The sequence below is a fragment of the Mauremys mutica genome, chromosome 14, assembly GCF_020497125.1.
Source record: "Mauremys mutica isolate MM-2020 ecotype Southern chromosome 14, ASM2049712v1, whole genome shotgun sequence".
NCBI lineage: Eukaryota > Metazoa > Chordata > Testudines > Geoemydidae > Mauremys > Mauremys mutica.
The window spans coordinates 46337893-46360297 of NC_059085.1; the positions used below are offsets into that span (position 1 = coordinate 46337893).

At 48.5% G+C, this 22405-nt stretch overlaps 1 protein-coding gene and 1 pseudogene across 3 annotated transcripts in view; one reads left to right on the plus strand and one right to left on the minus strand.

The window, feature by feature from the left end:
• Positions 1–1652: 1652 nt before the first annotated feature.
• The window catches only part of PHLPP2 (PH domain and leucine rich repeat protein phosphatase 2), a 125282-nt gene continuing 104529 nt past the window's right edge, over positions 1653–22405 (plus strand). For all 3 annotated transcript variants that reach the window (XM_044987371.1, XM_044987373.1, XM_044987372.1), the window contains exons 1-2: positions 1653–1704; positions 13441–13688. In XM_044987371.1, the coding sequence (XP_044843306.1) occupies positions 13447–13688 (242 nt within the window). In that variant the 5' untranslated portion in view covers positions 1653–1704; positions 13441–13446. The remainder of the gene's footprint in view (positions 1705–13440; positions 13689–22405) is intronic.
• On the minus strand, positions 11731–12414 carry LOC123349367 (annotated as a pseudogene).

Genomic DNA, 22405 nt, shown 5'->3' on the forward strand with positions numbered 1-22405 from the left:
GGGGAAATCAGGTATGGCTAGACCTCTTGGGCTGCTTCTCTTAATATCAGACACCTTGGTCCAGTTTCTCCCTTGGGGCCATTGGCCCAGCAGGCAGCATGGATGAGTTTACTAAAAAAGCCACCTGCCCTTGTGCCTGGGAGGGTGCCTAGCCCTTCCCCCTGGCTAGGCACCCCCAATGCTCCTCCTGCTAGCCCCCCTTCCCAGGCACCCCCAATGCTCCCCCTGGCTAGCCCCCCCTTCCCAGGCACCCCCAATGCTCCCCCTGGCTAGCCCCCCCTTCCCAGGCACCCCCAATGCTCCCCCTGGCTAGCCCCCCCTTCCCCCTGGCTAGGCACCCCCAATGCTCCCCCTGGCTAGCCCCCCCCTTCCCCCTGGCTAGGCACCCCCAATGCTCCCCCTGGCTAGTCCCCCCCTTCCCCCTGGCTAGGCACCCCCAATGCACTGACCTGCCGCTAGCCCCCCTTCCCCCTGGCTAGGCACCCCCAATGCTCCCCCTGGCTAGGCACCCCCAATGCACTGACCTGCCCCTAGCCCCCCCTCCTCTTCCCGCTGGCGAGGCACCCCCAATGCTCCCCCTGGCAAGCCCCCCCTTCCCCCTGGCTAGGCACCCCCAATGCACTGAGCTGCCCCTAGCCCCCCCCCTCTTCCCCCTGGCTAGGCACCCCCAATGCTCCCCCTGGCTAGTCCCCCCCTTCCCCCTGGCTAGGCACCCCCAATGCACTGACCTGCCCCTAGCCCCCCCTCCTCTTCCCCCTGGCTAGGCACCCCCAATGCTCCCCCTGGCTAGCCCCCCCTTCCCCCTGGCTAGGCACCCCCAATGCACTGACCTGCCCCTAGCCCCCCTCCTCTTCCCCCTGGCTAGGCACCCCCAATGCCCTGACCTGCCCCCCGGCCCCCCCTTCCCCCTGGCTAGGCACCCCCCAATGCCCTGACCTGCCCCCCGGCCAGGCACACTGCAATGCCCTCCCTGGCTAGTCCCCTCCTCCCCCCTGGCTAGGAACCCCCCAGTGCCCTGACCTGCCCCCCAGCCCCCCCTCCTCTTCCCCCTGGCTAGCCCCCCCTTCCCCCTGGCTAGGCACCCCCAATGCTCCCCCTGGCTAGCCCCCCCTTCCCCCTGGCTAGGCACCCCCAATGCTCCCCCTGGCTAGCCCCCCCTTCCCCCTGGCTAGGCACCCCCCAGTGCCCTGACCTGCCCCCTCGCCCCCCTCCGCCCCCCGGGCTAGGCACCCCCAATGCTCCCCCTGGCTAGCCCCCCCTTCCCCCTGGCTAGGCACCCCCCAGTGCCCTGACCTGCCCCCTAGCCCCCCTCCACCCCCCTGGCTAGGCACCCCCAATGCTCCCCCCCACTAGCCCCCCTCCTCCCCCCTGGCTAGGCACCCCCAATGCTCCCCCCGCTAGCCTCCCCTCCCCCCCGGCTGGCACCCCCAATGCCCCCCCGCCCCGACCTGCTCTGCCCCCGCAGACGCGGCAGAGGCAGCTGAGGGGGCCCGGGCCCGACGAACAGTCCGTGCCCCGGCCGGGGGCGGGGCCGTTATGCTAATGAGCCCGTGGGCGCGGCCGGGATCGCGCGAGGCGCTCGGTGCCCCGCCGCCGGTGCCGCTGCGGGAGGCGGGGGCCGAGCCGGGGCCCATGGAGGCGGCGGGAGCCGGCAGCGCCCGGGGAAGCCGGGCCGGGAGCCGCGGGGGCATCCGGGTGCTGAAGGTGAGGGGGCCGGGCCGGGCCGGGTCTGGGGGGCCGGGCCGCCGCCGCCGCCCCCGCCCCGCGCACGGCCCCGAGCCAGGTGTAGCTCCGCGGGCGGGCGGCCCCGGGGCGTCCGGTCCCAGGCGCGGGAGCTGCGGCGCGGCGGCGCCCCCCTGTTCGCTGGGCTCGGGGCGGGGGCCCCGTACTCGCGGCGCTGCCCCGCCGCTGGGGGGCCCGGGCCGAGGCAGATCCCGGGGCGGGGGCGCTGCCGCCCGGCGGGGCAGTCCGGAGCTGGGAGCCCTGCGGCCCCAAAGGGCCTAGCACCTGGGCGGCCCTGGCCCGGGGGCCGGGCTCGGGCGGGGTCCCTAACGCCTCCTTCCCCCCCGCGTATCTGTACCGCTTCTCATCCCCTGCCTTGACCCTGGGCCAGCGGCTCTTCTCACAGTGGGACATGCCCTGGCGGATGCCGCACCAGTGGCGATGTCTCACTGGTCGCCATCCATAGTGTCCGTGCCCTGAAGCAGCCTGTAAGTGTGAGCAGAAGGGAATTTACCCTGTGGCAGCCCAGGGAGTGGAGTTTGGATTATGTCAATTTCTCCCCCAAGACCTCTTGAAGAGGTAACCCCAACAGACTTCTAATGAAGCCATATGTTGGTTACACTGGTTCTCTAATTATGCTGTGGTCAAAAGTTCATGGTGATTACCATAGTATGGACAGGACTTAACTATAACCATGACGTTCACTTACCCCAGCGGGATATACAAAACCTCTCCCCTTCCCCCCCGTGAGTGAATACTTTTCTCTTATCCCCTCTCTTTGGTATCGTCTGGTTCTGTGTTTATTCAAATAGCATCACCAGTGAGCCTGGCACTTTAGCAAAAATAAAATGATCCTTGCCACAAGAAGATTAGTCTGAGTTAGATCACAGCAAGGGGTGGCACATTGTAGGGTTGATGACAACAAGGGAGGCATCAGCAAAAGCTTTGGTGTCAGGAAATGAGACACTGGCTTACGTTGATATGATGCTGTCTTAAGACTCAAACACTTGACACAGTGGTAAGAAATAGACAAGCTTAAATAGTAAAAACAGAGAGAATGGCGAGGGAGCAAGATTTGGAAGAAGGGGTTCTTAAGCTCCAAGACTCCTGTGTTCTCAGTTCTACCACAGACTTCTCATGTGACCTCGAGTGAGTCACTAGCTGGTTAAAATTACTTTAAAAATAATTCTCTGACCTGTGTTACTAATAACACTTCCAGCTTGGTTCACACAGGAATCTGTGTTGGGAAAGGGCATTTATTTGCAAAGCCATCAGAACAGCTGGCTGTACTCCGGCTTGGTCTACACTGGGGCGGGGGGAATTGATCTAAGATACGCAACTTCAGCTACGAGAATAGCGTAGCTGAAGTCGATGTATCTTAGATCGACTTAGATTGACTTACTTTGCGTCCTTGTGGCACGGGATCGACGGCCGCCGCTCCCCCATCATCTCCGCTTCCACCTCTTGCCCTGGTGGAGTTCTGGAGTCGATGGGGAGCGCGTTTGGGGATCGATGTATCGCGTCTCATCTAGACATGATACATCGATCCCCAATAGATCGATCACTACCCGCCAATCCAGCCATACTCTCCTATTGGTACTTGAGACCCAGCATGCCTCTTCCTCTGAGGAGTTACATACAAGGAGGCAATAACAGGAATCCTCAGTGCCTGCTGTGCTGCCCTCCAAATTATCATCTTTGCTGTCCCAGCTGGGTCAGAGCTGGCCTGTTGTCGAATGAATGAGATGTAATTTTTACTGTAACTTGTTTTGTCTTTCATGTGTCCTCATTAGATAGCCATAGCTGATTCCTGTGGCTTAGGAAAAGATGGTTTAGATGGTACTTTTCATCACTTCTAAGGTCTAACAACCTCTTAAGTAAATTAAACTGTACACAGAAAGCCATGCTAAAAGAATAATGCTTAAGATAACAAAGTCCACCACTCACAAGTTTAGAAATGTCAGATTTAAAATTGCCTGTACAGGCTTAATTTGGCCTCCTTATGAGCATATTTATTATGATAGAGACTTCGGTTACATGATTATCATATTCTGGGGTATAGTTCAGATTAGTGAGGGGTTGTGTCACCACCTGCCCTGTAGTCTTTGGTGTCTCACAATGCTCTGCTGCTGTAGTTTCGAAGCTGGACCCCTCACAAATAGCATGCAGGTCACAGCCTGAGTGTCTGTCAATAGTTGCAGCCTGCCAGTCACACTTGGCTTCCGTTTGCAGGGTGACCCCAACACACTCCCGCTCCTGGATTTTCCCCAAAAGGTGTGTTCTGCACTGTCCAGCTCTCTCCGCGACAGTTCAGATATTAGAGGTCTGTTGCCTCTGTAAAGGGTGAATATACAACAGTTTGGTACTTTAATTGGCATTACCAAACAATTCAGTTTAAACACAACACTGGATTAGTTTTGATTAAAGAATAAAACAAGTTTAATTACAAAGAGGTAGATTTTAAATGAGTACAAGTATAAGGTATTAAAGTCAGAAATGGTTACAAGAAAAAGATGAAATGCTTTCTAGTAACTAAAACTTAACAAACTAGACTTGGTTCAAGGTAAAATCCTTGCCACATGTTCTTAGCAACAGAGGCTGACCAAATTCTCAGGTCAGAACTCCTCCCAAAGTCCAAAGGCTGTTGTCTTAGATGAAAGAGATAGGAAGAGGAAGAGAAAGAGAATACCTGGTGTGTTTTTGTCCCTCGCTTTCATAGTCCAGTCAACCTTTGAAATGCATTTGCCTGAGGGATAAATTGCCTTCCCACTGTGAGGATAGAGAGTGAAAGAGGTTCCATGTTGTTGCTTGCTAAAATGCAGGTTGATTTTTTTTCCTGCGGTCCTCTGTTGCCAAAGAATGGCCACTTGACCGGTGATTGCCAATCAACTTTGCTGACAACTGGCTAGAGGCATTAGTGTGTCCTTTGTGATTAAGAAACGGGTTTACCCCTCCCCAGACTTGTATGGTAAACACATTTAGTCATAATTTCAGCTTATGTTCATAACTCTTAATACGCATTTTATACATACATTACACAAAAATATTGATCAATGTATTATCAGTTTTCAAATGATACCTCACAAGGCATATTTTGTACAAAGATTATTACAGTAGTGTGTAGGATGTGACTGCAGGGGGGCATTCAAGTCACAATGATCACATACTATTTTACACTAGACTCCACCTCTTTTAGTGCACAGGATGAACATGCTCTGGGGATGAATATGGGGAGACAGTCAGCTGTTGTCTATACGACCCTGCCTTGTTTATTGCAGAAGTTGGAAGATGTGTAGTGAAAGAGGCAAGGAATTGCAGGAGGAGAAATAACGGTTTCATGGTTAGGACAAGTGAATGCTGCCCTGGAGAATTGGATTCTATTCCTACCTCTTCCACAGTGTCATTGTACTATTAGTAGTACCAGGAAGGGCAGGAATAGGATTGCCCAAAACTAAAGGCCTGCCCTCTCAGCTACAGGGGCAGAACCACTGAACTCAGGTTACTAGTGATTTCTGGGGGCAAAAAGTGGAAAAAAATAGGAGCAGGAGTGAGGTCAAAGGTTAATAACGAGGGATCCAGAGGCATCTAAGGAGGAACTCTGCCTGAAGGTGAGAATGGACCAGGGAACAGATACAGGCCCTAAGTCACAGAGCACCCCTGCCCATCTAGCTTCTGTCTCCTGGAGTCGTGGATGGTCATCTTGGCCAGCGCCAGGAGAAGGTTGACAAGAAGGTCTCACAACTTTGTGGGGCCATGGATGGAGTGTGCCAGGAACAGGGGAAGTAAGAGTCCTTGTGCTGTGTTAGGGTCTCAGTAAGAGGTTCTGGATGAGCTGGAAGAGGGGCTGCAACCTGACATACTCTATGTAGATATATGCTAGGGTCTCCCCCACACCGCAGGAAGGACAGGTGTTGGGGAAATTCGTGAATTGCACCAGGTACAGGCCCATTTTCATGGCTCTGTGAAGGAGTCTTCAACAAACATCCCCAGCAGGCCATGGGCCACAGAGTCAGTGTGATTTGGGGCAAGTCCCTTAAATCAGACTTTTCACAGGTGACCACTAATATTAGTTCCTCATTTTCTGAATGTCTGACTTGCAGAGGTGCTGAGCACTCACAGCAGCAACTGAAGTCAGTGAGAGGTGTACTGTGAACATATAAAGTCCTGTATAATGCTAAGTACTCTAAATCAGGTCCTAGTTATCTAAAATTGGGCACCTAAAATCAGTAGAAACTTTTGACCTTGATCTCTGTGTCTTATTTCCCCATCTATAAGATGGGGATACACCTCTACCTTGATATAACGCTGTCCTTGGGAGCCAAAAAATCTTACCTCGTTATAGGTGAAACTGCGTTATATCGAACTTGATTTGATCCGCCGGAGCGCGCAGCCCCGCCCCCCTTGGAGCACTGCTTTTCCGCGTTATATCTGAATTTGTGTTATATTGGGTGGCATTATTTTGGGGTAGAGGTGTATAATCATCCCCTCTTCTCATAGAGGTGTGGTGAAATAAATTAATTGTTTGTGAAGTATTTACATAGTATAGGGATGAGTTCCATAGAAAGCCCAGGAGGAATAATTCTGTCTTCAGAGCAGGGTTTAAATAGTGTGCAGTAAACAAGGCATTGAGCCACACACAAAACAATGAGAAAACAAAATATTGAATAACTGCCCATTAATTGAGTTGTATCCATCTTGTGCCCTGAGTGAGGCTGGGGTCCTGTGGAAACAAATAGTATATGATCATGTAATTAAAGATAGCATCTTAACATATATGCCCCAGGGAGCCAAACTTGGTCTGCACAGGCCACCTTAATTTTGGCATGTCCTAACTTTTGAGTGCTTAACTTTGCAACCCTTACTGATGTTTGTTTAACATAATTTGTGTGTGTGTCACTTCCTAGCTTTTAAAAAAGCAAACCAAAAAAGACCAATTCCATCACATGGCATCACATTGACACCCATGTGGGTCATCTGCAGGGTTGAAAACTTTAGATCCACCACAAGGACTTCTGCTACTTGAGCTAACAGAGTAATCAATAGCATTAGTAGGTTGGCATCCTCTGTGTGAACCAGCACTGGAGGAGGATGAGAGACATACTTTGAGTCACAGCAGAGGAATGATGAGACTTTGGAATCTTGGGTTCCATTCCAGACTATGGAGGGAAATGTGCTGTGGTGGGTACAGAGGCTTCTTCCCTTTCCCCCCAAGTTTGACCCCTTTAGTCCTGTCTCTTCCCCACCCCAGGCTCCTCGTCCCAGTCTCATTCTCCTTGCCTTCCCAGTCTCACCTCCTCTGGTTCTTGTACCAGTCCTAGGCTCACTCTGAGTCCCAGTCTCCCCCCTTTCTCTCCACACTTAGTTCCAGTCTCTCCGCTCCCCGTCTTGTTGAGGCACACTCAGTTCATGCCCTGCGCCTCTGCTCCTTGTCAGATCTGCCTCCGCTCAATCCATGTCAGGGCCGCCCGGAGGGGGGGGCAAAGGGGGCAATTTGCCCCGGGCTCCGCAGGGGCCCCCAAGAGAACAGCTGAGGCTCCTGCCTCCGCCCCTCTCCTGGAGCCCTAGCGCATCAAGCGCTGTCCTCAGACAGCGCCGCAGCGTGTCTCCGCCGGGGCCCCTAAGCCCCGTCCCGCTCCGAGCCGCGTGGGGAGGGGGCAGGGCTGGGAGCTCCGGGCTGAGCTCCGCTCGGCGTGGAGCTCACAGCCCCGCCCCCTCCCCACGCGGCTCTGAGCAGGGCGGAGCTCAGGCCCCGCCGGAGACACGCTGCGGCTATCGGGCGAGGCGCTGAGACTCCGGGTGAGGAGGGAGCCGGGGGTAAGAGGCTGGGGACAGGGGGGTTGGCTAAGGGGCAGGGAGTCCTGGGGACAGTCAGGGCATAGGGAGGGGGCGGTCAGGGGGCAGGGAATGGGGGGGGTTGGATTGTGGGCGTTCTGGGGAGGGTGGATAGGGGTTGGGGCAGACAGGGAGCAGGGGTGGGGTCCCAGGGTGGTGGTGGGGGGGGGTCTCTGGGGGATGGTGATGGGACAAGGAGCAGGATGGGTCGGGAATTCTAAGCGGGGCAGTCGGGGGGCAGGAAGTGGGTGGGGGTCAGATAGGGGGCAGGGCCAGGCTGTCTGGGAGGCACAGCCTTCCCTACCCTAAGGCTCATTCAGCAGTTTGAGGCTTGCAGAAGAGCCAAGCTGTTAGCTTTTCCATTAGGGCTCCCATCCCTTTCACTTCTCAAATGCCAAGTTATAGTCTGTATTTAATTTCAGTGCCATAGGGAGATTCATGTCAGGGTAGGGGAGCTTCATTTAAAATTAGCCACTGGGGGGAGGGATCACATGAGAAGAGCAATATCCTTCCCAACCCTACGAAGGTAGCCCCCGCCTCCCCTGCATTCCCTGAGGCTTCAGAGGGGTTAATTCAGTGGTTCTCAAACTTTTGTCCTGGTGACCCTTTCACATAGCACACCTCTGAGTGCGCTCTCCCCCCCTTATAAATTGAAAACACTTTTTTATATATTTAACACTATTATAAGTGCTGGAGGCAAAGCGGGGTTTGAGGTGGAGGCTGACAGCTCACGACCCCCAGTAATAACCTCGTGACCCGCTGAGGGGTCCTGACCTCCAGTTTGAGAACCCCTGGGTTAATTTAATTTTAGCACCCTATATCCATTCACATGCATGTGCTATTTTGAGCATTTCAGTTTTGACAACATAGGCTCATCCCAGATTCTGGAACAAGCTCAAATGCTCAGTTCGTGGAGTATGTACATAAGATATACTAAAGACAAACCCACAGTAACCGTCTCCAGTTTGTGAGGGACCACATGGAGCCAGTCTCTAGGAAACAGATAAATGCATGGAGATTTAGTCCATTAATGGCTATTAGCCAGGATGGGTAAGGAATGGTGTCCCTAGCCTCTGTTTGTCAGAGGGTGGAGATGGATGGCAGGAGCGAGATCACTTCATCATTACCTGATAGGTTTACTCCCTCTGGGGCACTTGGCATTGGCCACTGTCAGTAGACAGGATACTGGGCAGGATGGCCTTTGGTTTGACCCAGTATGGCTGTTCTTATGTTCTAACCTAAATGAACCCAAAGTTATGGAGACAGATATGAGTCAAGGAAGCCAGCAGAGTATCAGAAACCTGGAAAAATCTCTGCCTGGATGGGCTCAGGTGTTTGGTTACAGGCTGAGGTGGTTCAAAAGTTTTGGATTTTTTTTAAGCAGAATTTTTTTATTGTTTCTTTAAACAATCAAACACAGGAAGCAGCAAATATTTGGCCACACACTTCTGAAACCTCAAACCCTGTTCAGGTTTTGGCAGACTAATTTCAGCTTTTCAATTAAAAAAAACATAACAAATTTTGAAGGAAAGCAGACATTGTCCGTGATTTTTTTCTGCTTTTTAAAAACCCGTAGTTTTCGATCCAGAAAAAGTTTTGATGGAAAATATTTGTCTAACCCTTTTAATGAGCTTTAGTGCCTTTTAGCACTAGCTGATGCTGAGAACCAGTGATACCTTGTAAAGAAGTTTTCTCAAAACTGGGTTTGTACCAAAATGTGGAAGGTTTATTTTTCCCAGGGGCGCCCGTGGGGGGGAGCGAGTGGGGCAATTTGCCGTGGGCCCCGCAAGGGCCCCCAGGAGAATATAGCATTGCAATTTTTTTTATAGAAGGGGCCCCCAAAATTTCTTTGCCCCAGGCCCCCTGAATTCTCTGGGCGGCCCTGATCCATGTGCCCCCATTTCCCACCACTGGTTTCTAGTCCCAGTCTCATTGTCCATCCAGCCCCCATCTCCCCACTTCCTTGTCTGAAATTAGTGCTCTCCCAGGCTCTTCCCTTCCCCTCACCCCACTGTGTACCACGCCGTGTCTCAGTCTCACCCTACCTGTCCAATCAGTTCCAGTCTCTACTCCCCCTGCTCCCAGTCTCCATGCCCAGTCTGGGTCGTCATCCCCCCCGCCCCCCGTGCTAGTTTAACCAGACACTTTGTCCTAATCTATTCCTTTCCCTCCTCCCAATTCAACTTTTGTCCCCTGTGCATTTGAATCCTTGAGAGCATGGTAGAGACAGGCTCCCTGCTCTCGGTTCTAATGTCTGGTGGTCCCACCACAACCTGGAGCAGCTGGTAACTGCCATTACAGGGGAAAGTTTGGTTTTGTGCCTGTATCCCTGAGCTGGAGCATGGTCTGTGGGGATGGTGTATGTGTAGATCAGTCACATGGAGGAGCTGAAGCATGCTCAGTTGCTCCGTGCTGCCTCAAGCATGGTCAGTAAGGACAGACTCTTCAGAGATTCTTAGCTATTAAAATCAAAGAAGCCTCCACTGTGTGTGTGAACTGTGATTCTTCCCTCCCCCCCCCCCCAAAGAAGCTTATAGCTTGGCCTAATTTGGGAAAATTTGAATGGGAATGTTAAAAGGCATATTCCTGACACAAAGGCCAGCCAGCCCCTCTCCCCTTTTCATGTCCCTGCTCCAAAGCATGGGGGCACCAGAACTTTTCAAATAATTTTTTAACATGGGCAAAACATAAGAACTGCTATACTGTGTCAGACATTTTTCCATAGCCTCGTTCTCAGAAACTGTTTTGGCTGAAATTTTCTAAAAAGAAGTTCAGCTGGAAACAGACACTTGGCATGGAAAATTGGAGCCCAAATGGTTAAAATTTAGCAAAGATATAGGCAATTAAAAACAAGGTCTTATAATGGGAAACCTTAATAATATACAGGGATGGTAGCACTGCCTATAATTCAAAAAGGTTCTGTTGTTAGTCAGGGAATGCAGAAGTTTGGGTTTTATTAGTAATATTAACTTGGTCACACTGCACCATGGAAAACTGCAGAAAGGATTGTGTTTAGACTTCTTGAAAATAAATACAGATAAATTCCTGGCTTGGTTGCAACCCATAGAGCAAAGTTTGCAGCTCCAAAAGAGAATATTTGAGCTTGTGAAAACAGGAGGGTTGTAATGAAAGTCCCAGTGTAACCTTAATTATAATGGTGCTCACTGAAATGTCAGCTTTTATCAAGCTGTTGCATTTATACACCAAGAAGTTTCAAGACACAGCATTTCTATAGCTGCTATGTCTTGATTACAGTCCATGTTCTCTATGCTGGTCTTCTGTTTGCAACACCGCTTTCTATCTAAAATAGTGGTATGTCCAGAAGGCAGACTCGGTGCAGTGAGTAACTTGCAAGTCAATGCTGTGGGGGAGGGTTGTAAGCATGGCTACACTTGAGAGTTACAGCCCTGGTGGTGGCTTTACAGCGCTGTAACTTACTCCCTGTCCACACTGGCAAGGCACATACAGCGCTGTATCTCCCTGGCTATGACGAGAGGAATAAAGAGAAAAAATATTTGTTTTACAATGCAGTATTGATTTGCCTAACACTTTATTGTGATAGGTTTAGGGCATGTCCATTTGGAGCAGTGGCCTTCACTCTTCACAGATTATGAGCTTGAACACCTGCTGTGGAATGAACAGCTAGCGTAGTGAGATTTGAATTGAGCCATGCTGCTTTTAGGGCACTTCCTTGTTAGTAGTAGTGGTAGAGTCAGGCCCCTTAAGAGAAATTTAGAGCCTTAGTACATAATGTTCACTGGAGCTCCACCCCCTGCAATTTCACTTTTTTTTTTAAAACATGACAGTTTTTTTACTTGTAGGCCAGCAATGTGTTCTCATCTAAACATTACAGTAAATGAGTCCTATTGAGAATTTCTAACAAAAAACTGTACATGAGTTTACAAACATATTGACATATAAATGATGAGAAGCTTCCTGCCTGGAGCCTCCACAGTAGTCTTTTTGCTTGAGAATATAATACTGGAAGGGAAGACCCAATCCCTTTCCACAGCACCAGTCAGAGCTGGGTCCAGTCAGCTGTTCTACTCAAGCATCACAGGATTTGTCTTCTTCAGTGCCTCTGGCTTCAATAACCAGTCTGTCATTACTGTGCAAAAGCAAGAGTCCAATGCCTTTGAGAAGGAATCCTGCTGCTGAGAGGCCTGTGCCACCTGATCATCGTTCTGGTCCAAGCTCTTGCTGGAAGGTTCGTTTCTTCTCCCGACAGTGCTGCTTGTGAGCAGGCCAGTCCTTCTGCTGGCACTGAGACCCACAGTACCTTGCTACCTGGCATTGGCCACATAAATTGAATTCACGTAACTGTTTTTCAGTCATTGTGCATGGGGGGTAGTGACATTCATAGTATGTGCATTAATTTTTCTCTTCCTCCACAACATCGCCATTAGCGTTGTAATACCGCGTTATGTTCAGCACAGGAAACTGCTCTTCTGTTGGATCTGTGGGAAGCTGCTGGATCGCCAGCCAGTACAGACTTTGTTCCCTTTGTTTACTAGAAACATCTTCAGCTTTGGGTCTCCATCCCCATGGGACTAAACGCAGATTGTCCAGTCGGTTGTCCACTGTCACTACGTTCAGATGCACCACTTGAAATCCTGGGGCAGTCCCTCCCCGGTGCCTCTCCCACAGTAGCTCGTGCAGCAGATATCCAGATCCCCTTCCTCTGTTTTTGTCAAAAGCATAAGCAAATATTTTAGCACCATTTCCATCAGCATCTACCTCCATCAGAGCCTCAAAAGAGTAACTCTCCACTAATGGGATGTCTTGTTCATCTATCAGCGTATACTTTGTCTTGCCAGCCACCCGGCTGAGCCGCACGATCCCCAGCTTGAAGTTGGTCATGGCCGGGCCGGGACATTAGACATTTTGTGGGGAGCCCTGGACTTGGGGCCTTGATACAATTGCCTCCCTCCCTCCCCCCCCACCTTCTGGTCAGCACTGGGTAGAGCTGTATTTCTAGGCAAGAGGGAAGGAGCATGACTATTTATGTCATTAAGGAGACGATTCCATATTCTAGTGAATCCTTGTTGTTGAATCATCAGAGTGTCAAACCAGTCAGCTGGGATAGAGGATTTGGTCCCATCTGTGGTTTAATTTTCCTGCTAATTTTATGTCTCTTTAGTAATGGGTGAGATCCAAAGAGGTGAAGGATGTTTCCAGATCATAGAGATACAGAGTGTTGCAGATGCTTTCCAAGCACAATCCAGGGGCCACTTACCCAGCCTTACCTTAGTTTATGCAGTCTCCTCACATGTGTTGTCCACAACTATTATGCCTGATGGTATTCGGTGCCAAAAATTTAAAAATCCTGCACATAATATTTTTAAATTCTGCAAGCTTTATTTGTCAATCAATAAATGCAGAGGCTTCAGTATGGCAGTGGGGAGCCCAGGCCACTATACGAAGGTGGGAGATCACCTTGCAGCCTCCCCATCCCCCACGCCCAGGACAAGGACTCAGTGATGAGGCTGCACCCGACTTTCCAAACCAAAGTAGCACAGTCAGGAGAGCTGCCCAGATTAAAGCTTTGCTTAGATCCTCTACTGGGGGGACAGATCACAGTAAAACCACCCATTAGTGATGGTTCTAGAAAGGGACAAAGATGTGTTTGGAGAGCCAATTCCTTTTTGGACATGAATTCTGTGCACGTGTAGTGGCGCAGAATTCCCCCAGGAGTAAGCAGCTGTTTGGATGACTGCAACCGATGAGGAATGAGGGGAATTTAGGGAAGCAGAAGGAGAGGTGGGTGAGAGGTGGAAATTACACTTGGCTGGTCATTGAAGGTGTTGGAGAAGGAAAGCAGTGGGTAATCTATTGGATTTCAGTCTTTGTGCCAGCAGCTAACCATCTACTTTTGATGTCATTTAGAGGAACATGAAGCGCAATGGGAGCAGAAACTGCTTGAACAGGAGGAGTCGGTTTGGCTCCCGTGAGAGAGACTGGCTGAAAGAGGATGTTGGGCGAGGCTGTGTATACATTTATGGAGCAGACTCTGCAACTTCAACCTCTTCTGACCTGCACTTGGTCCTTTGTAAGGTGGATACCCTGGCATCCGAGATCTGTGATGGAGAGGGTAGGGAGAACCTCTATTTGCAGCTCCATGGAGACCTGGTCAGGTAAGGACAGAAGGAAAAGGTAAATCCAATTCCAAAAGTGGATGGAGGGCAGTGCTTTCTTGCTGTATGCAAATGAGTATGAATGCAAGTAGGGCTGATTTGAAGTAGGCAGGTATAGCCTTATGATTAATTTTGGGTACAAGATGCACTAGTCACTAATAACGGGTTTGTTCTTTGATGGCTATTTAGAGATTAATTAAGATGACCGGTGAGACATACATAGAGACTGAGTTTTATTTATACTATATTTAATATAAACAAAATCACAGAACTAGGAAACAAGGTAAGACTAATAGCTGAATCCACATCATGTATACTCAGGAATCAGTAAGCTGTGGCTTCCCCTTAAAATGAGATTAAATGTTAAGGTTTTCACCATCCTGACCTTCTGAGGTCCTGCTTAGCATCAGGTTTGATTCCCTTTGTAGGCACCTATTCCTTATGCATGCGTATTTCTGAGACCATGTTTAATTGAGACTTGGCTTCTTGACCATATTTGTCATTCCTGCTAATCATTTTTTGGGCTACTGACAATTGTCATAAGCGTTTGTGCTGGTAGAAGGTTCTGTAGGCAAATCTAACTATTACCACTAGGCCTCAAGCTGAATACTAGGCTTCAGACTCACTGCAAAGCCCATTTTAAAATAATCTTTGTTTTTTATTATTCCTACTTGCACTGTAGCTTTAGTTTAATTTGCACTAATTAAACAAGCGTCTTAACTTTTTCTAAAATATAAGCGATTATTTACATGATCACCTGAGCTCAAGTCATGGGTCAACAAAGGGGTTCTGTATGGCAGATGGACCCAGCTCTGAGCATGTAATGCTATAATTTATGGACTGAAGCTGTTATGCTCAGATAGGAAACACTCACTGGTGTTTTGTCTGAGAGGGTTTGACTGGTAATTCCACTAGAAGCACCTCCTCTGGAAACTTCTAGTTGGACATGGAATATGCCCTGGGGTGAGAGATGTCCCTGTTTATATAAGGCTGCATCTTTTTCCATATAAAGGGCTAAATTTTACTCCCAGTATATACTATCTTATCATACTATGCTTTATTCATCTTTATAAAACTGGCATCCTAAATGATAGCATATTTGTTAGGCAAATTATTCAAATGTCTTCACCAAAAAAAGACCACAGATGAAAAGGGCCAGAGTTAAGGTCATGGAAAATGTCTAATGTGAATGTTCACAAGTGTAAATTTTTTTGAGAATGTATAATCTCTCTTTAAGTTACCTTCAGTGATCATTTCTGTATCTTGACATCTACATTTTGTTAATTGAAATGCTCTTGGTATGTACTTTTGTAATGGTCATGACTTAGTAACTTTATAAATTAATGCTTTTTCACTGGGAATATCCTTTTAAAAAAATGAATTGCAAAGTATGCTAAGAGTATAAATAGACTTAAGCTATAAAGTTTTATGTACAGAAAACTTGACTTCAGTGTATAAAGTGTTGTGCCTTAGGTCATTATGCACTGAAAATAGACTTCAGCTCATAAAGTTTAACGTGCACAAACTTTGTGCTGAGAAGGTCATGGATTCCTCATAGCTTTACAAGCCATAGCGTCCTTTTGGATTTAGACTCTGTATTGCCTCCAGTGGACTTTGGATTTCAGCATGTAAACCTGCCACTCCTTTTCGCGGACAGAGCTAAAACGGGAGTCTTTAATGCACATTTTTCCCAGTGGCCATGTGGTTCTTCTAAGATGTGCAGGGAGGGGCATGGCACTTTGGAGCACTTCTCCAGTTCCTGGTAAAAGTTCCACTACTAGGGCCCTAGACTTCAGTGTGTTTGGGAAAGTCATTGACAGATGGGAGGAAAGACCGGGTGTCCTTTGCATCACTAAGAATTTTTGATAGTATTATTTGCATAAATTATACACTGAAGTTTTTTCTTCACAATAAGTTATAGGTGTGCAAAACTGTGGGTACTGAATTACTTATTGTATAATGACTTCATGAGCTGAAGGATGCCTGATGCTTCCAATTGCCTCAGTTCAAAAGTAAATCTATGTTCCTTATAGCTCCTTCCCAGCCTCTCAGCATGGATTAACGCTCAAGGTAGCATAGCTCACTCAACTGGTCTACAGAACATCTGAGTTCCTGAGATCCCAGATATGGTTTTATCTAGGGAGAAGTGTGGGAGCAAGAAGGAGGAGAGAACTGTGACATGACAGCTGATAAAATTTTATGTGCAAGTTTTGCAGGGACCAGACTGCACAAAATCACTGCAGTAGAAACTTTTCCTGCACAAATTGCTCGCTTGGAGTGCTTAAAAGACTGGAGTCTTGATGTTCTAATAGTTTAATAGTTTTTCTGCTGTAGTGTTGGATTCCCTCTGAGACCTTTTCCACTCAGCTTATCCAGAATACCTTGCTCACTTCTAGGAGAACACTTTATCCAGTTTTCTTGGATTCAGAAAACTCAGTTCGACTCCAGATTTAGTCACTCAGGTTCCTTTATTTGTCATACAGCAAAGCTATGCTGATCAGATTCAAGTGTAGGGTGGGTATAGAATGTACCATACAGCCAGAGTTGCACAGAAAAACGCTTCCTTTATATACGTTTACACTTTACATTGCATCACATGTTTTTGAATTGGCTTGGTTACTTTGCAGGTTCCAGTCCCTGTGCAACATGCTCTGTCCATGCATTGTCCTCACTTGACCTAGTCTTTACCTCATCTCTACATTCCGAATTATTTTGTCCATTGTCAATAAATGGTCCCTGGGTGTTCTCCATCTTATCTTAGCTGGTGCAAACTTTGTCTTTTTCAACCTAATGATCTGTTTACCTCCCTAATTCTGTTGTCCAAGAAATGAGGCCTCCCTCCAGATGTTAATTGCTCATGTCAGGCCAGGTCTCTGCTACATGTTGTCAGCTTATAAGTCTTGTTGTGGTTTTGGCATAGAAAGTTTTACACACTGGAATTCATGATGGAAAACCAAGTATTGATGATGAAAGCTAGTCACTTATTTATGAGATTTGACATGCATATATACTAGTATGTTATACAGTTTAAGTAAGGCTCTGGCTATGAAATCTTGAAAATGGAGTTTTGTAAAGTTTGATCAGTTTCTTCAGATTTTCAGAAACAATTCTGTTCTATGAAAATGGCAGTTTTTCAAGCCAAAATAGTCTCTTTGAAAGTTGAAAATTTGTATAAAAAGAGGATTTATAATAAAAATCTGGCTTCCTTTTCCATCCTGTGAGCAAATGCAGTTTCAATGAATTCAGTGATGTTACACTCACTTTTGCAAGCTCTGGATTTGGCTCCCAGATTTTTCTGCTGTTGTGCATTGGGTGCTGAGAATACAGAACATGCAGCATAGCTTGAATTCAGCATGTTGATACAGGAAAAGGAAGACAGTGCCATCCTCTTCTGTATTGCATCGTAATAGTGAGGTGAGTAAGACTAGACTTGTAGTGGAGCTCTCCCCACTTAGAGTTTTTCTTGCTATGTGTCTGAGTTGCAGGAACCAGGCATAGCTCAGTTACAGTAAGGATATACATAGCTGTTGGCATGGAGCCGTGGATGCAGCTGATAAATTGTGTTTATTGGGTGAAATGTTTATATGAAATTGCTTTTAGTGGCTCATTGCTTAGTTCTGTAGTGATCTTCCAGCACTTAGAGAAAAGCACAGACCCTTTACCCCAAAGCCCTAATAAAGTTAGGATTTGAAGACGCATTGTTGGAGCAGTTATAAGAGATTGTGTTTTAATTCCCCTTTTGAACTTTTGTTTCAGCCTCTCTTTTCTTGTTGTTTTGCGGCATTACTTCCCTTTGATTTGTGGCAAGTTGAATAGCTAAGTTAATTGGTCTCGTGAATGATACTTTGAAACCCAGCCCTGAGCTTTAAACTGATTGCAGCGAGTCCTACGCCCACACTTGCTACCCTCTCAGTGCCTTTAGCAATTCAACAAGCTTGATCCTGAAATTCAGTTCTTGAACTACTGCATGTCACCTATGCAAAATTCTGAATGTAAACGTAGCAGGAAGGTCCCCTAAATAAACTTCAAAGGGGGAAGGTCTCCACAGAGATACAGTAAGTATGAAATTCCCCTTAGTAGTCATCTGTTTGATATTAGGATATGGTCCATGGTCCTGGTCAGTTCTCCCGAGGAAGATGATACCAAACTCAAGGTCTCACCATACCCAAGGTTTCTCAAGTACCAAGAGAATTCCATTTTAGTGCACAATCTGCTGCTCAGTGTGGTCACATGCATGTGAACACAAATAACCCAGTCAAGCATCTGATGTCACTTGTACCCCAGATATGTTGGACCCCAAGTAACTCTTAATTCCCACCATTTGAATCCTCATAGGTGGATTTTGCTCACATCTCCTGGATTAAGAATACAAATATTGATCACCCTTTTGGGATAAAAGGGGCAGGAAAAGCTCCCAAGATATTTATCCTAAACTTCTAGGAGTGTCCTTGTGCTGAAGTAGATCTTCCCCCAGTCTCTGTGATCCCCATTAAGTGCGTACACATTTCAGTACGTTTCCTCTGAGCATTTACCTCAGATGGAAAGATGTATAGGTCAAAGCTCTTCACCCTCTCTTTCTAGCTAAGACCTTCCATTGCTTAGGTTCTCTTTAAAATGTTTTCAAAAGTTACAGCTCACAACAAAGGGCAGGTTCCCAAAGCTACGTGGACAAAACTCTTTTCTGTGCCTGAATGAACCAGGTAATCATAGGCCAATGTCACATTGATCCCAGGGAAGATAATAGAGCAGCTGATGTGAGACTTCTTTAATAAGTATTATTAAATATTATTCTTTAATAAGTATTAAAGAAGGGTAATCTAATTAATGTCAATTAACATTGGTTTATGGAAAATAAATCCTGTTGAACTAACTTGATTTTTTTTTGATGAGATTACAGATTTGGTTGGTAAAGGTAATAGTGTTATTGTAATATACTTAGATTTCTGTAAGGAGTTTGATGTGGTACTACATGACATTTTAAAAAAAAAATAGAATGATATAAAAACTGGATAACTAATAAGTCTCAAAATGTAAAAATGTCAAAAAGGGAGAGTGAGGTACCCACATGATGGCATTTTCCCTCTCCTGCACCCTGAACCCCTCATCCCCAGCCCCACCCCAGAGCCCACACCCCCATTCAGAGCCCTCATCCAGCCCTCTGCTCCAGCCGAGTCACCTTCCCAAGCTCCGAACCCCTTGACCCCCACCACCACCACACATTACCTCCATATTGTGCACATAACAAAATTAATTCCACACATGGACGTAAAAAATTAGAGGGAACACTGCCTTGAAGCCCTGTAGCTGTGGGAGTGGGCTTTGTCTGGCAAGACATTTCTATTTGCCACAAACCTGGAAAGGAATGAGAACATGATTACAGACAATTCCACGTGTGAGTTGTCTTCGTGATTGGCCTTTTGAGTGGCAGGTCATAGGTTCTGGAGGAAATCTGAACTAAAGCTTTTTACATGGATAAACATTTTCCTGATGCTTGCATGTACATCCTGATGACGCCTTCTCCATATGCTTGATGTTAAAATGTTCATAAGGTTCTACTGGGAGTAGACTAAAGCCCTTAGAAAGTCCACCCAATCTAATTCTAGTTTGCTGAGCAATGCTGTTCCAAGAGATCCATTTCCACACTGTGCCCCTTTTTCACATAGGTGCTCAGATACCAAGTTGATGGGTGGCAATATAAGAACCTAAATAGATTTTAGAGATGTCCTGGCTGCCTTGAAACTAGAAGGGCATGTCATGACTCACTTGATACAAGTAAGGCTGCCCCCAGGACCTGTCTTGTTTAATCTTTCCATCTGAGATATATACAGGGCAGCTACATTGGCCTCCCCACCCCCAATTTCTTCTTACTGCCAGTGACAGTCTCCTTGCCTCGGCAAGCCTAGTCTTCTCCACTGTACCCAGTTGCGAACTTTTTTGTATCTAATTGTTTTAAAATTTAGTTTTATAGTTCCCTTAGAATAGTTTTAGTGTAGTTCAGAGGTAGGCAACCTATGGCACGTGTGCCGATTTTCAGTGGCACTCACACTGCCCAGGTCCCGGCCACCGGTCTGGGGGGCTCTGCATTTTAATTTAATTTTAAATGAAGCTTCTTAAATATTTTAAAAACCTTATTTACTTTACATACAACAATAGTTTAGTTGTATATTATAGACTTATAGAAAGAGACTGTGTAAAAACGTTAAAATGTATGACTGGCATGCGAAACCTTAAATCAGAGTGAATAAATGAAGTCTCGGCACACCCCATCTGAAAGGTTGCCGACCCCTGGTGTAGTTTGTTAGTCCCAAATGGGACTTAGCCTAGGGACGGGATGCCCTGGTCCTCAGGTTTCAAACCTTGTGACTGTTGCAGGAAACCCACACTAGTCAGTGATCCCCACAGAAGCTGCTTGAAGTACTTAGGGGAAACCCATGTTAGTGACAAGTGTTGCATTTGCAAGAGTTTCAGACCACAGACCAAGAAGGAGCGGGACATTCGTCTCCGAGCACTCCTTGTGGAGTCAGCCCTTACTCTGACCTCAGAGCTGGACACTGCTCCTAGCATTGCGGCTTCTGCTCCTAGCACTGCAGTCTGGAGTGCGCCGCTAACACCGGCCACAGACCGGCACCAGTCTCCATCCCCAGTACCGGCTAAAAAGCAAAGAAAGGCCGCGAGGAAAGGAGAGGACCGGAGGAGAGCAAAGACCCCAGAAGGACAGCTCTTCCCCTCCGGATGGAGGTCAAGCCCTGCCTCCTGCTGAGCAGCAGAGCCTACTCCAGGACCCGCCTGCCACCCCAGGGAGTGGCAGAGGCACTTGGCACCTAGTGCCGTGAAAGACATCCTGTCCTTGCTGGTGCTGCCCATGCTGGCTACGACTGTACCCTGTTCACGGGGTAAACCTGCCTTAAGACCCTTCCAATGGTCTCCATCAGTACAGCACTGCTCCTCACTGCAGGAGGTGCCTCGTCAAAGCTTGCCTGAGCAATGGCACCAGCCTGTGGACATGGACCGGCTGGCCTGCTGGAGTTTCCGGTGTCAGTCCATTGACTCCAGGCAGCGTGCCTCAGGCTCAAGGCGGCAATCACCAGAGGGCTGGCGCAGACCCAGAGAGGCACAGCACCAGTCTTCAGAGCCCCAGTGCTGGGAGCACCCGAGCCACTCGCCCAGCGCATGGCACTGCTCTGCGGGGTGGAGACACTGATCCCTGGAGTCATGCCACTGGTCACCAGACCCCCAGTACGGCTTACTGCGGGCACATTGACTGTCTCCGACTCATCGGTCGATCCACTTATGCTCCTGAAGCATAAGGCATAGATTGCCGGAGTTCAGTTGCAGATGATGATGATGGACGATGATGACAGTCACTGAGTTCGCGGCACCATGAGCCATCACCCTGTTACAGATCCTCAGCAGAGGCTCGTGGCCAGGGCTGACATGATTGGGGTAGACAGGCGGTCTTGATATCGGCCTGGTCCTCCAGGCATGTATCCCCGTCTTCGGGCTCTGACAGCAAGGAGGAGATCCTGCCTGCGGGCCAGGGCCGACCATCAGGGGCATTGGCATTCCCCACTGGGCCACCAGTGGCAGCATGGCCACAGGGACAGAAGCCTGCCCTTGGCAGCTCTGGAATCCCTGGGGATTTCCCCAACTATCTCAGGGGCTTAGGTCAGCATCGGGGACATCTGACAGTCGGCAACGGTCTCCCACCCTTGGACTCGGACATGGAGTCAGAGCGGGCTCCCCAGGTCCAGCCAGCTTCGCATGAGGCTCTGACGACAGAGGCGGCGGATTTGGCAGACCCATCCATACCTGCCTCCTCATCGTCTTCACCCGATGAGGCGATAGTGAGATCTTCTCACCCAGTTCCCCAGAACGATGCTAAGGCTCACCAGGAGCTCTTAAAGAGGGTCGCCTCCAACTTGGGGCTGGAAGCCGAGGAGTTGGCAGAGCCCTTGGACTTTTTGTTCCACGTACTCAGCACGGCAGCCCCAGCCAGGGTGGCATTGCCTGTGCACGAGGGGGTGGCAAAAATCACCAAGGCCCTGTGGCATACACCTTCCTCACTGCCATTCATCTCCAGGTGGGCAGAGCAGAAATACTACATTCCCAGCAAGGGGTATGAGTATCTTTATACCCACCCTGCCCCAAATTCACTGCTTGTGTCAGCAGCCAATGAGTGTGACAGACAGAGCCAACCAGGATCGATGCTCAAGAACAAGCCTTCACTTCGGAGCCACCGTATATGGTATTCTACAAGAAGGTCCAGCTGGGCCCCATCCGGCTTTTCTGCCTAAGGTGGTGTCCCCATTTCATGTCAACCAGGATATCTTCCTCCTGGTTTTCTGTCCAAAGCCACGCTCGACCAATGAGGAGAGGTGACTGCACACTGTGGATGTCTGGTGCGCCCTGGTGTTCTACCTCGAGCGCACCAAGCCCTTCCACAGGTTGACCCAGCTCTTTATCGTGACAGCTGATAGGATAAAGGACCTTCCGATGTCCTCTCAGAGAATTTCGAATTGGATCACCACCTGTATCCGTACTTGTTATGAGTTGGCACATGCTGTACCTCCACCAATAGTAAAGGCTTACTTGACTAGGGCTCAGGAGTCTTCGATTGCCTTCCTGGTGCACATCCCTGTCCAGGACATCTGCTGGGCCGTGACATGTCTTTGGTACACATGTTCACGACGCATTACGCAGTCACCCAGCAAGCCAGA